The sequence below is a fragment of the Brachyistius frenatus genome, unplaced genomic scaffold (assembly GCF_029030835.1).
Source record: "Brachyistius frenatus isolate BFR_SWC_R1_liver_20210118 unplaced genomic scaffold, ASM2903083v1 Contig_326, whole genome shotgun sequence".
NCBI classification, from domain to species: Eukaryota; Metazoa; Chordata; class Actinopteri; family Embiotocidae; genus Brachyistius; species Brachyistius frenatus.
The window spans coordinates 313,233-326,209 of record NW_027210925.1 but is presented as its reverse complement, the minus strand read 5'-3'; the positions used below and the strand labels follow the sequence as shown (position 1 = coordinate 326,209).

Sequence of the window (12,977 nt, the reverse complement as noted above, 5' to 3'; positions counted from 1 at the left end):
GAGGAGACCAATTCTTGTAAGAATCCAACTTAACACGTATTTTTGTATTAAAAGGCCTGACAGCATGTTAAGATAGTTTGTAGCGCTCTGTTGCTTCATGTCTTTGTGTTTTTTTCAGGCTGCTACGGTTTCTGGTGCTGCCCTTGTCTTGCCTGCACTGTTTCCAACAGATTTGGAGAGAACTACTGTCTCCCCTTGTGTGACATTTGCAGCCCTGCTGTACTGGCAGCCTGTGGGATTCCTCTGTTTGTTCCTCCGGTGGGCTTGTCTCTACGGAGTGCCATACGCAACAGACATGGCATCAAGGTAAGACGCACGACATGCTGACCTGCACTGAATTTCATGACATGTTGAATAAAAAATAAAGTAATGCTTTGGTTCTCCGCAGGGTTCTCTGTGTAACGACATCCTGATTTCCTGTTTCTGCGGATGGTGCAACTGGTGTCAGATGCATCGCGAGTTAAGACATCAGAAAAAGACTCCCACTGTCATCAACATGCAGTCTCAAACTGTCGTCAACATGCAGCCTGCTCCGGTGATGATGGTCAGCCCACCTCCAACTATGTTTGCGCCTGCTCCGGTGATGATGGCCAGCCCACCTCCAACTACGTTTGTGAGCCAAACAGAAGTCGTCACCAAGAAATACTGAGACTGGTGGAAATGGGATTTTGCTCTGATCACCCTGCTGTTAGTTTTATTGTATTTTTCAATGAAACCTCCGACTGTGACCACTTTGATTTGTGTGTGATGAATTCTTTACAGTTTCCTTATAATCATGAAGTTCACATCTCTTTATAGTTCATGTAAATGATAAGAATTTGACTTTGAGCTCCACATTCACATTTACTGTATTGTGAACTTTATAGTAACAATAATAATCCTCGGTTGTTTTTTTTTTTTTTGAATTAATTTCTTAGTTTTCCTGTGAAAAATAAATAAATCTGTAATTCAGAGCAAAAAAATGTGGTGACAATTAAATCTGATTTGACGTGTGTTTTAAAATATTTTATTCAATCAATAATAATCTGGGGGGCTGCAGCCTATCCCAGCTCGCTTTGGGCGAAGGCAGGGTTACACCCTGGACAGGTCACCAGTCCATCACAGGGCCAACACACAGAGACGGACGGAAACAAAGACCATTCACGCTCTCATTCACACCTAAGGGCAATTTGTAGAACCACCAATTAACCTGAGGCGCATGTCTTTGGATGGTGGGAGGAAGCCGGAGTACCCGGAGAGAACCCACGCAGGCACAGGGAGGACATGCGAACTCCGCACAGAAAGGCCCCGGCCCAGATTCGAACCTTTTTTTGCTGTGAGGCGACAATGCTAACCACTGCACCACTGTGCCGCCACCTAATCGACTAGTCCCCTGAATTAAAAAAAGATTTCGGAGGCTACAGTAGCTTCGTTATAACAATATGTTGTACAGGATGTCCCATTTTGCGCACACAGCAGCGCAGTTATTGTGATGATTCCCTCTGATCAACCAATGCATTGTTCTCACATCACCTTTCAGTATCGGCCAAGTACTACCAACAATTTTTGCCCGATGGAAAACAAAAATGAAAAAGGAAGTAGAGCCAGTGCAAATGTATTTGTACTGACAGAAACAAAGCATCCAAATGGATTACTGTAAGACATCGCATGTTTCATAATCATTTACATTGATGTTTGTTGTCATGCAGCTCGTCCTACTCCTTGCCAAGACATTTTTGCTTAACTATCTTTAAAATTTAAAAAAAAAAAAGTCAGCCTTTAGGATTTGAAAGAGGGATTTTATGTATTTAAAGTGCTTTTCACAATTTATGTATTTTTTTTCCTGATAAAAACTGCTTGCAGAACAACGACCCATTTACCAACACGATGAAGTTGGGAGTGCCTGCCTTGACGAAAAACCTGTGTCCACAACAGAAAGGAACAAGAATGAGGAAAAGACCATGAAGGAAGTTCATAAATGGAAACATTTCACACCATAAAACACAATACATTGCCTAACAGAGATAAAGCACACAGATTTACATTTAATTACTGAAAACGAAAGTATTTACGACCTGTTTAAACCAGGAGCCCTGCCCACAAGGTGACATGTGCCATCAAATAAACCAATCACTTATTTTTCCTTGATATTTCCTTGACAAGGAAACGGTAACTAACAGCAGGACATGATTTTAAAAGGAACTTTAACTGGTTTCATAAAGATTTTGTTAAACTGGTGTTAATATCACCGAATAGAGAACATCCATTTTAACCCAATAATAATAACAATTTATTTCAGGCTAATAAGACAAAAAGGAGACTTATAGAATAAATTTAGGTTCTGATTGAAATATCATTTAAGAAGAGAATTCTTAATGTCCACGGTGTGAATCAAAATGAAACCAGCCTTCATTGGAATAAACAGTAAATGTACCTTTTACGCTGCAGTGTTTTCAGAAGTGGGGCCTCGGGGTCGACTTCGTAGAGTTTCTCCTTCTCCTCATCTTCAAAGTACAGCTGGGAAAGACGGGCAAATGTTATTGCAGGCTGTTATTTTCAAATGAACTCACTGATATTACTGTTTTTATACTGTAAGGTAACCCTCTGCACAGCTGTGTTCTTGGTTATTTATTGTTTCTGTTTTTCTTCATTTTTAAAGACTCCAACCGTCTTCTTCCAGTTGAAGATTCGGGTGTTATGTTAGTAGCAGCTATTACAGCCCAGCGCTGATAGGCTCAAGGAGAGATGAGGAGGTCTGACAACCTCACGTCTCTGTGAGGGTGCAATCAGACTAAAATTACCACGGCAGCCTGTATGCAGTGGTGGTAACCTGCAGGAGCTAGGACGGCTAGTGGGCTAAAGACAGCGGCCCACAAAGTAGTAAATCTGACAGGATGTTATCAAATGTTATGACGTCATTCATCTCAGTCGCTGTCCAAAAACTCTGTCTTTTCTGTTGCTTTTATTCGTTTTCTGCACCTGTACATAAAACTAGTACACTCTGATGTGTAAAACCAACGGAGTTCCTCTGTCATCCTAATTCATATTTCTTCCCCTTTAATAATATTTAAAAAAAGACTGACAAAATCTGCTGCTTTATGTATTTAGTTTATCGAAGAGCAGTTAAGAGTGTAGCACCACTTCTTCAACCTTAAAACTGTGGAAGAAATCACAAGTTTGAAGGACAAAAAGTATCAATCACACTGTATGTTAACGTATGAACGGAGAAGTAAACCAAACTACTTCAACACAAACCTGCAGATTTTGGATGGAGTATTTTCTGTCCGTGTCCCAAGTAGGAAGTTCTTCAAACATGACCGCCAGGTGGTCTAAGAAACTGCACAAGATGAGACAAACGTGGAGATACAGGAGTTATTTTGTATCTGATCAAATGTCTTTTACAAAGCTGTTTATTTTTTTTTCATGTGGCTGTGGAAATTAAAGTGACATTTCTAGGCTTTGTCACCTCTGCTCAACAGCGACCCCCTGTGTCCAGAACTGGTAATTACACAAACCAGCCAAGTGCGAGTTTTTCTTCCTGCTTCACTTAAAACCATTTCATGTTTATCAGTGGAATAGTAAAACACAATGTAACAGTAGCAAGCAAACACAAGTGATGAACGTGAGTAACACAGCTGTAACCATCAAATGTGTGCGAACATTAACTGCTTATTTTCCTGTGTGGTATAATTTCATCTATTTAAAAGAAACATGCCCCTGTATGTCTCGCTTCAATCAACACACACTTAAAATAGGTATTCAATCCCAGGATTTCTCCCTCTAAAGCCTGTTATGGAACAATTATTTTCATTATTGATCCATTTGCAGATTAATGTCACATCTCTGAATTGTAAATGCTGACTCAGCATCCACATGGCTATCCAGACAAAAATCCAAAAGTATTCAGTTTGCAATTTGTTACGACAGAAAAACATGAAATCTTTACATCAGAGAAGCTTTGACCAGAAAATGTCTGGAAGTTCTGCTAGAAAATGGCTTAATGAAGGCGCAACCTGCTCACAATAAGCACAGACATATCTCGCATCGCAACCTCGTCAGGACTAGAAAAAAGAAAAAAGAACAAGAGTATTTCACCAGTTGTTCTCGCAGAAGGCCGAGATGAAATCACTCTGCTGATGTTCGGGGTACAGGAAGAGAACAGGCCAGTGCAGAGAGCCCCGCTCGTCCAGGAAGACCTGAGACCCGGTGACCTCCCGGGAGCTGAGGCCGTCCAGGCTCAGCTGCGCGATCGCGGCTGAAGCGGGTTCATCCTCATCCTCGCTGCCTGAGCCGTGCCGACGAGACTTCGCAGGCTGGAGGAGCTTGATGCCTCGGTCCTGCGTCAGACAACACAAAAATGCATCCGATCATCATGAAATAAACAAAACAAAAAAAACGCGTTTGAATCTTATACGACATTGATTTGCACCGGAGATGTTTTCAGCATATTTCAGGGGTTTTCAAATACAAACGCATGCGACAACACCGACAGGTTAGACGCTGACGAGAAGCAGGTTAATGCGCCGCCTACCGTTATAGCAGCCAGAAGAGCTTCTTTCTCACCACGCAGCTTTTTTTCTTGGACTTTGGCCTTCCTGGCATCTCTCTCTGCTGCTCTCTGAGGCACCAAAAACAAATATTACTTTAAAACAGCATTCATTTAAAACCTGCATCGAATTTTTTTTTTTTTTTTTTTTTAAATCATCTGAACTCATAAATTACGTTGTGTTTATCCGCTGCAGCTCTCAGCTCCCGCAGCTTTGCGTCGGCAGGATGGGCTGCCAGCCCCTCGTCACACCACTTGACGGCCTCGGAGAAGTTACGCAGCTCTACGCAACACTGAACACCTGCACGGCCAGAAATGAGGAATTCACATTATTGTTCTGATCGTTATCACAATCTCGGGACGCTGTGATATTGTCTGATGGCTGTTGTCATCGGAGTGGGTCACATGAAAAAAAAAAAAAACTCTCGTTATTTCCTGTGGCAATACTAATAAATATAAACTTTCTAGAGTCAGTTCAAAATGTAGCTTTATGATAAAGCTTAAAAATCAGGCCACAATAAAAAAAAATTAAAAAAGCATTTATTTGTTTTGTTTTGACATTGATATGTTAATGACGTTGTTTCTTTGTATATGTTTGTTGGCACTACCTGTTTTAATAATCCCTATTTTTCATAAATATTTGAGTGTTTGTAAAACGGTATCAGAAGCATGTTTCACTGCGATTTTTACACCATAAATACAACCGAATTGAAATACTGCCAAATCGTTTTTTTCATGAAAATCAAGATATTACGTTTGTGGATGATTTCTCTTGCATATACAGCTATTGTACTTATAATTTGGCATTAATATCGGTAACACTATATTTTTCATAAAGGTCTCTGCGTGCATGCAGGGTACACTGTGTTCTCAGGTCAGAAGGTCAGCACATCGTCTTCCTGCAGAGAGTCACGTACAGCAACCAGCACTTTTGCAAGACAACTTCTCCTCAAAACTGATGTGCAGGTGTCAACAGATAACGAAAACAAGAAGAACCAGTCAGCGAACGCCAACACAGCACAAGGAGCTACATGCACGATGTACTATAAAATACAGGAGCAAGGGCCCGACAGGCAGACAGTCGAGACTTCGCGAACTGACACACTTTGTTGCTGTCAGGGACACTTTGTCTGAGCTCCAAGCTTGTGACCCGATACTCAGCTGCTTTTATAATAAATACTTTTGAGACCGGCCGATTCTCTCCTACTGACTGGGGGCTGACACATATCGGGCGTTGTCCCGGCATGAGCCCGAGTCCAGCACGTTACCCTCGTGTAAACAAAATAGGAGAGCGATCCTTTATCAACATAAAGCGCCACGGATTGAGTTCAAAGCCAAACAGCGCAGCCAGAAAGTGTCTCTTCTTCTGAACACGTGTGTGTATTATTAAACTACGAGCAGACTCTAAAAGGGGCATCAAATAAACAGGTGGGAGGGGAGAGAGAAAGATCAATGAATTGGTCCCGTATGTCACCCGCCTCTCATCAAAGCTTTGAGGTGGTCCGGCTTCATCTTCTTCGCGGCTGCAGCGTCGTTCAGCGCCGAGCGCATGTTACCTGCGTTGACAAACACAAGCAGACACCACGTCATACTTTCCCCACAAAAACATCTCAGCACTTCAGCGCTGTCCCCCCCCCCCCCCCCTCCCCAAGACCTCTCGACAGGGGATCCTTTTTTTTTTTTTACCCAGATAGAAGTGCGCCGCCGCCCGGTTGGTGAGGAGAACCGCGTTGAGCTCCCGGTCCCCGCATTTCTTCTTCAGACCCGCCGTGTAGGACGCCACGGCCTTCTGGTAGCTCTTCTCCTTGAAGAAAGCGTTGCCCTCGTCTTTCAGGCTCGTCGCTTGCTCTGCAGAAGAACCGTCCGTTTCCTCTCATTCACAAAAACCTGCTCCTCAGTGAAGACGCATTCAGGGACCGCTGCGAAAGCAGGAGTCAAAAGCTGTGGTCCACTTACCCTCCGGAGGCCGGTCCTCGTCGTGGATGATGGACTGGAGACAAGCTAGTTCTGGGTAACTCTGTGGGTCAATCTCTTCTGGGGCTGTTTTCATGAACATGGGCACTTTATTGAACTCCTGCACGAGACAGAAACACATAAATACATAACTACAGGTCCACGAGGACGGACAACAACAACAACAACAACACAGATACACGTGTGTGTGTGCGTTCAGTGCAGATAGTTTACTCGTGTCAGCGTTACCTCTTCCCAGTTTGTTTCACTGAAACCTTTTTTGTATCTCTGGGTCGTGAATCTGTCCATGAACTCGTCCATCCCGTCGTCGCTGTCACTGTGCACCGGCTGCGACGCCATTTTGGGTCAAATGGTCCTTTCGATCGCCTTTCGTCGTTTCCAAATCTCGTGTAAACTCTCAACAATCGTTTGCAGACGCCTGGGACATCAGCTGTGGCGCACGTTGCCGATTCCGGAAGTCGCCTTGTTTACACATGTGCGTGAGCGGCACTGCGTGAATAGTGATCCGTGCGGAAACTCTTGTCCTGCTACATTAGTTCCACTGCGGTGTTTTTAATACGTTCACCAGACAAACGTACTCAAACACTGTATTCGAGTACATTTTAAAATACACGGAGGAAGTATTAAAAATACTTTACTGAAGTAAAAAGTACAGATACACTGTAAAAATAAAAGTATTCATTGTGGGGGGAGAAAAAAAATGGATGCATTAACATGTAAGCAGCATTTTACTGTTGGTTGAGGTGGAGTTTAAACAATTCAGAATATGACTGCAAACTTATTATTTTTTTATTATGAATCAATCTACTGATTATTTTCTCATGTAATTGATTGATTTGGATGTAAAAGGAAAAATGAATCAGGCAATGGTGAAGGATGTCAGTTACCTTGAGCAGAGTGAGATCAAGCCAAAACTCATTTTGTTAAACCAACCACCCAAACCTCGAAATTATCAATTTAAAACTTTTAAAAAAGAATGAAGGAAAAGCAACCAAGACGCATTCAAGAAGCTGTAATTATGAAATGTGGAGTATTTAAAAAAAAAAAAAAAAAGAGGAACAGAAGACTTACACAATTAACAATTTATTGTCAATTAACTGTCAAGTCAATTAAACGATGAATCCACTGATTCTCACGTACTTCATTGTGCATGTGGGGTATTGGTACTTTCATTCAACTGAACAATTTGAATACTACTTCTATTACTGGAATATATATATATTTTTTTTTTCACTTGTCTTTCTCTGGTCTCACTTTTCCATAATTGTTGGGACATGATTGCGTTTACAGCATTTACTGCCAGCACTGATTTGTGTCATGAGAGTTGTAGGTTACAGATGCCAATGTATATTATTCACAATAATTTAAATTCACGTCAGCAGACTCGTATATTTATTGATGCCATTCTTTGAAACTTCAAAACCAAAAATGGGTTTATTATTCTTTGCCCACCACATCACATACAGCACAAACAAACCTTTATTTCCACATTCAGATTTGTTTCTCAAACAGTTTCCACTCCTCCCAGTAGATCCAAGAGTCCATCTTTACTGAGGAACATCGTCTCGCCCGTCTGCTGACGGATCACCTCAAACCTGGGCGTTTCCTCCAGAGCAGCCTGACCTACTACGACGATGTACGGGTAACCCAGTCTGCTGGCGTCCTTCAGCCTCTTTCCAATGGTCATCTGTGTTCGGTCGTCCAGAATGACTTCTCCTCTCAGACGAGGCAGAGCGTCTCCCAAAGAGTGAACGAGTTCCTCTGCTAAGATCGTCGCCTCGTCCACTTTGCTACCCTTCTTGGGGGATAAAACGCAAACCTGGTAAGGAGCGATGAGACCCGGCCAGCGGATCCCCTCTTCTGTTGACATCACCTCGATGGCCGCAGCCAGAATTCGCGTCACCCCGAGACCGTAGCAGCCCATCTCGGCAATACTCGGCTTGTTCTGGGCGTTGCTGAAGGTGGCCTTGAATATGTGGGAGTATTTTCTACCGAGATAAAAGGTGTGACCTACTTCTATCCCCTTTGACTCTACCAGTGTGCCAGTTGTGCACTGCGGACAGTCAGTTCTGTCTGATGACATGGCCTCTACATTAGCAGAGAAGGAGCAGCTCCCACAAACCAGCAGCCGGTCCTCCCCGATGTCCGCCGGCAGCTGGAACTCATGGGAGAGTTTCCCGCCGATGTTTCCCGTGTCGGCCTGCACCTGAATGCAACGCAGTCCCAACCGGGCGAAGAGCCGGGTGTACGCTTGGCACACAGCTTCATAGGTCTGATGAGCAGCTTCTTCACTCGCATCAAACGAGTACATGTCCTTCATGTAAAACTCCCTCCCTCGAAGGAGACCGAACTTCGGCTTCGGTTCGTCTCGGAATTTGCGGGTGATCTGTTCGTTGAAAAATAAACCGTGGTGTAAAAACCGCAGCTCGTTACAACAGCTGGTAATAACGTGGCAGATCGCTGACCTGGTAAAGAAGCAGAGGGAGCTGTCTGTAGGAGAGAGTCGACTGGTGAGCGACGAGAGTCGTCACCGCCTCCTCGTGTGTGGGACCCAGGCAGTAGTCGGCACCGTGGCGGTCCTTCAGACGGAACAGCTCCTTCCCCATCAAATCCCAACGCTCGCTGGTTTTCCAGAGATCAGCTGAGCACAGACTGGGCATGTCCAGCTTCTGCCCACCAATCCCCTGCATCTCCTGGTCGATCACTCTTATCTGTTAATACAAAGCAAATTTACACAAAAAAAGATTGTTTTAACAGCAGTTACGACTGTCTAGTATTCATTGGTCCGTAAACCAGTGAATTTTGTTGTTGTTGTCATTGAACTGTGTCGTGATGTCGAACATTTTTTCCCAGAAGGTCTTGTGGAATATAGATCTGCTTAGTGCATATGAGGGCTCATATGTTGTACGCTAATACAATATAATTTGGGTTGTCTTCCACCAAAAGTCATGTATATTGATGTATTCTTTGTTGGTTGGTGGAGGTGGGGGTTGTCTTCCTTCACCCCCTGGAGTCCTCCAGACAGCCATCTGATAACACATTGCTTATGCAGGAACTTATCACGTCGGGGTCACGTGGGGTGCAACTCACTATCAGATCAAAAGGGAGATGTGGTTCAAATGGAGGACAGTGGAAAAGTACTGAGACAAACATACTATGCAAATGTCCCGCCTCAACGTATGTAACACCTCTTCCTATAGTATAAGTGTATGTGCCGGAAAGGGGGAGGTCAGGCTCCAACAAAGAGACCTCAGGTTGATGTTGGGCTCTCCAAGATATCTTGTAAACTACGCTTAATAAAAAACAACTAAGACCGGTAACTGCCTAAAGACTGCTTCTATCAACGGACTCGGGGAAAACAATTGGGGACAATAATTTGAGATACAACAGTCTATAGAGAGAGAAAAAAAAAGTCCTATACGTGGACAAGGCAAAAGCAATAAATACAGTTTCCTTCCTCGAAACATATTATTCCACCTCGTATAACAAAATAAAAAAAAAAAGCTCACCAGCTTCTCCACGGAGCGGACGGCGGCAGGCAGGTAGTAGTAGCAGCCTGGGTTGGACGGATGAACCAGTCCGGCCTGCTGCATGAGCCGCTGGCTCTTGCAGGTCATCTCCCCCTGCAGCCGGCCGTCCTGCCCCACGTCACGCAGGTTCGAGGGCTGGTAGAGACGGGACACCAGCACCGCGGGCTTCGTACGTCTGGAGGGAGCGGCGGCGGCGGGGAAGGCTGCTGCCGCACACCCGGCGCAGCCCGAGTGGCTCCTCGCCGGGAGAATCGGGGGTCTGCGGAGGCCGCGAGAGGCTCTCTGCAGAACACGATGCATCGCGGGCTCCGTGGTACATCCAGATGTGCTGCTGCTGCTGCCGCAGAGAAGAAGAAGAAGAAGAAGACATAAATTAGTTCAAGCCGAGCATTTTAACGGAAATAATCAAGAAACTGTTTCGACTGTCAATGTTCATTGTCAAACAATTCGCACCTCAAATGTTTTGTCGAATAATAGTAAACAAGACGTTTTACTGCTCGACAAAACAAAACAAACGTTGTGGACACGGTGGCATTCGGCTCAGTGAAAATCTGAAGGGCTTTTTTCTTTCTTTCTCCTTCATTGATTTAGTTTGTAGGTTAGATTAGGTTAGGTTAGATTAGGTTAGGTTAGATTAGGTTAGGTTAGGTTAGGTTAGATTAGATTAGTTTAGGTTAGATTAGGTTGGGTTAGGTTAGATTAGATTAGGTTAGATTAGATTAGGTTAGGTTAGATTAGGTTAGTTTAGGTTAGGTTAGATTAGATTAGTTTAGGTTAGATTAGGTTAGGTTGGGTTAGGTTAGGTTAGATTAGATTAGTTTAGGTTAGATTAGGTTAGGTTGGGTTAGATTAGATTAGGTTAGGTTGGGTTAGGTTAGATTAGGTTAGGTTAGGTTAGATTAGATTAGTTTAGGTTAGATTAGGTTAGGTTGGGTTAGGTTAGATTAGGTTAGGTTAGATTAGTTTAGGTTAGGTTAGATTAGGTTAGGTAGTTACTTTATTAATCCCCGAGGGGACTTTTTTTTTCGCTACAGCAGCATACAGGAAACAATAAGATAATAATAGAAAGCAGTAAAAATATAAAATGCACAGTATATACAGTACAGTATATATCTATATATATATATATATATATATATATATTATGTACATATACATTATAAACTGAATGGGTAAATGAATGACAAAAACAAAAGGCTGGTTCACCAATACATATCGGAGGGAGGTTCAGGTACATTTACTTTAATTGCATTTTTCCATTTTATGAAACTTTTCACGAGTAAAGATGATACTTTTTTTTTTTTTTTACACTTTTAACACACCGGCACGCGATACTTATTCTAATAACACTGCAAGCAATTTTACATTTACGGGGGTCACGTGTTAAGTTAGCAGGAGAGCTAGCGCTAGGTTAGCTTCATCAGTCGTCAACACAGCGCCGGTACGCACACGCAGAACTAAATCGGAAGACTCACCTTTTGAGACGGTAACCCAGCGTGTCAAGTTTATCCCGAATGGAATTTTAAGGGTACATCAACGCAGAGTGGGATTTTTTTGTTGTTGTTGTTTTTGTTTTAACGAGTTGCAGAAACACTGAAAGGTGCCTGTTGTGCTCCGCTACGCTGCTTTCTCTTCCTCGGCTACCCGATGACGGGCTCGGAAGCGCCAACGTCGCCACCTGCGGGCCTGGAGGAGAACAGGCGCAGGATCACCTTCCTGCTGAGAGACAGAGCAAGGGCCATGTTGCGTTTGTTTGTCCAAGAGAAAAACTTTTTTTTTTTTTTTTTAACGTCACTCTGACCTGCGTTGATAAAATGAGAGCATAAATACTGTCAGGAATATTATATATTATAATATAATTACAATAACATAATTGCATTAGGACTGTATCAACAATGTTTTAAAATAGAAATCGTGAGATTAATTCTACTGATCGATAAAGAGATCTGTTATTCTTTTCAAACTTTGACTTATTTATGTCTTCCCCAGATATGGTTGTTCAATGGTTTCCTTTAAAAAAATTTAAAAAATAAAAAATAAATCTGAATATAACATCATGTACCTCCACGCCGAAATTAATTACTATTAAAATAGGCAGTGTTCATTTTTTTTTCTGTCTCATGCCTGTCCAGCAAAATATACAGCTGGAATGAATTTTTTTTTTTTTTACTCTATTGTTCTATTAACTTATGGTTTGTTGCTCAGATTTTCTAATTCAGATGAGACATGACATGGTATGGCAGCGTTCAAGGACACCGGTCTTACAATTCCTGTTATTGTCAGAAACTAAAAACAGAATGTTTCTTTCTTTCTCAATAAAAATGATACTGTGGAATATAGATCTGCTTAGTGCATATGAGGGCTCATATGTTGTATGTTCATTGGTTGTCTTCCACCAAAAGTAATGTATATTAATGTATTCTTTGTTGGTTGGTGGAGGTGGGGGTTGTCTTCCTTCACCCCTTGGAGTCCTCCAGACAGCCATCTGATAATGCCTCAAAGAACAACAGTATGTGACTCCACAGGTTGCAGACCTCCTACTGTGACCTTTTGGTTTGGCCAAGCAGTATCACTCACATTTACATGCACAGCCTTTTGTCTACACCTTAAGATTGGTAGTTGATGGTACGACCTATATGTAAGTGATATGATGTGATATATATATATATGTGTTGTATTGTTGTAAACATATCCTAGCACAGAAGCTCAAAATACATACTGACTGTAAGCATTGTAGAACACATTGCTTATGCAGGAACTTATCACGTCGGGGTCACAGTAGGGTGCAACTCACTATCAGATCAAAAGGGGGATGTGGGTCAAACGGAGGACAGTGGAAAAGCACTGAGACAAACATATGCAAATGTTCCCGCCTCAACGTATGTAACACCTCTTCCTATAGTATAAGTGTATGTGCCGGAAAGGGGGAGGTCAGACTCCAACAAAGA

The 12,977-nt window shown here is 42.7% G+C and overlaps 2 protein-coding genes across 2 annotated transcripts; both read right to left on the bottom strand.

The window, feature by feature from the left end:
• Positions 1-885: 885 nt before the first annotated feature.
• On the bottom strand, positions 886-6,978 carry ttc4 (tetratricopeptide repeat domain 4). Its single transcript, XM_069723393.1, has 10 exons — positions 6,728-6,978; positions 6,482-6,599; positions 6,212-6,373; positions 6,004-6,081; positions 4,702-4,826; positions 4,511-4,597; positions 4,075-4,316; positions 3,235-3,316; positions 2,414-2,496; positions 886-1,899 (listed from the first exon to the last, which is right to left on the bottom strand). Exons 1-10 carry the CDS (start codon positions 6,836-6,838, stop codon positions 1,800-1,802), a joined length of 1,188 nt encoding a protein of 395 aa, XP_069579494.1. The 5' UTR covers positions 6,839-6,978; the 3' UTR covers positions 886-1,799.
• A 588-nt stretch (positions 6,979-7,566) lies between these two features.
• Positions 7,567-10,362, bottom strand: pars2 (prolyl-tRNA synthetase 2, mitochondrial). The gene is made up of 3 exons (XM_069723394.1): positions 10,009-10,362; positions 8,965-9,210; positions 7,567-8,885 (listed from the first exon to the last, which is right to left on the bottom strand). The coding sequence occupies exons 1-3, from the start codon at positions 10,327-10,329 to the stop codon at positions 8,004-8,006; spliced, it is 1,449 nt and encodes a 482-aa protein (XP_069579495.1). The 5' UTR covers positions 10,330-10,362; the 3' UTR covers positions 7,567-8,003.
• Between the last annotated feature and the right edge of the window lie 2,615 nt (positions 10,363-12,977).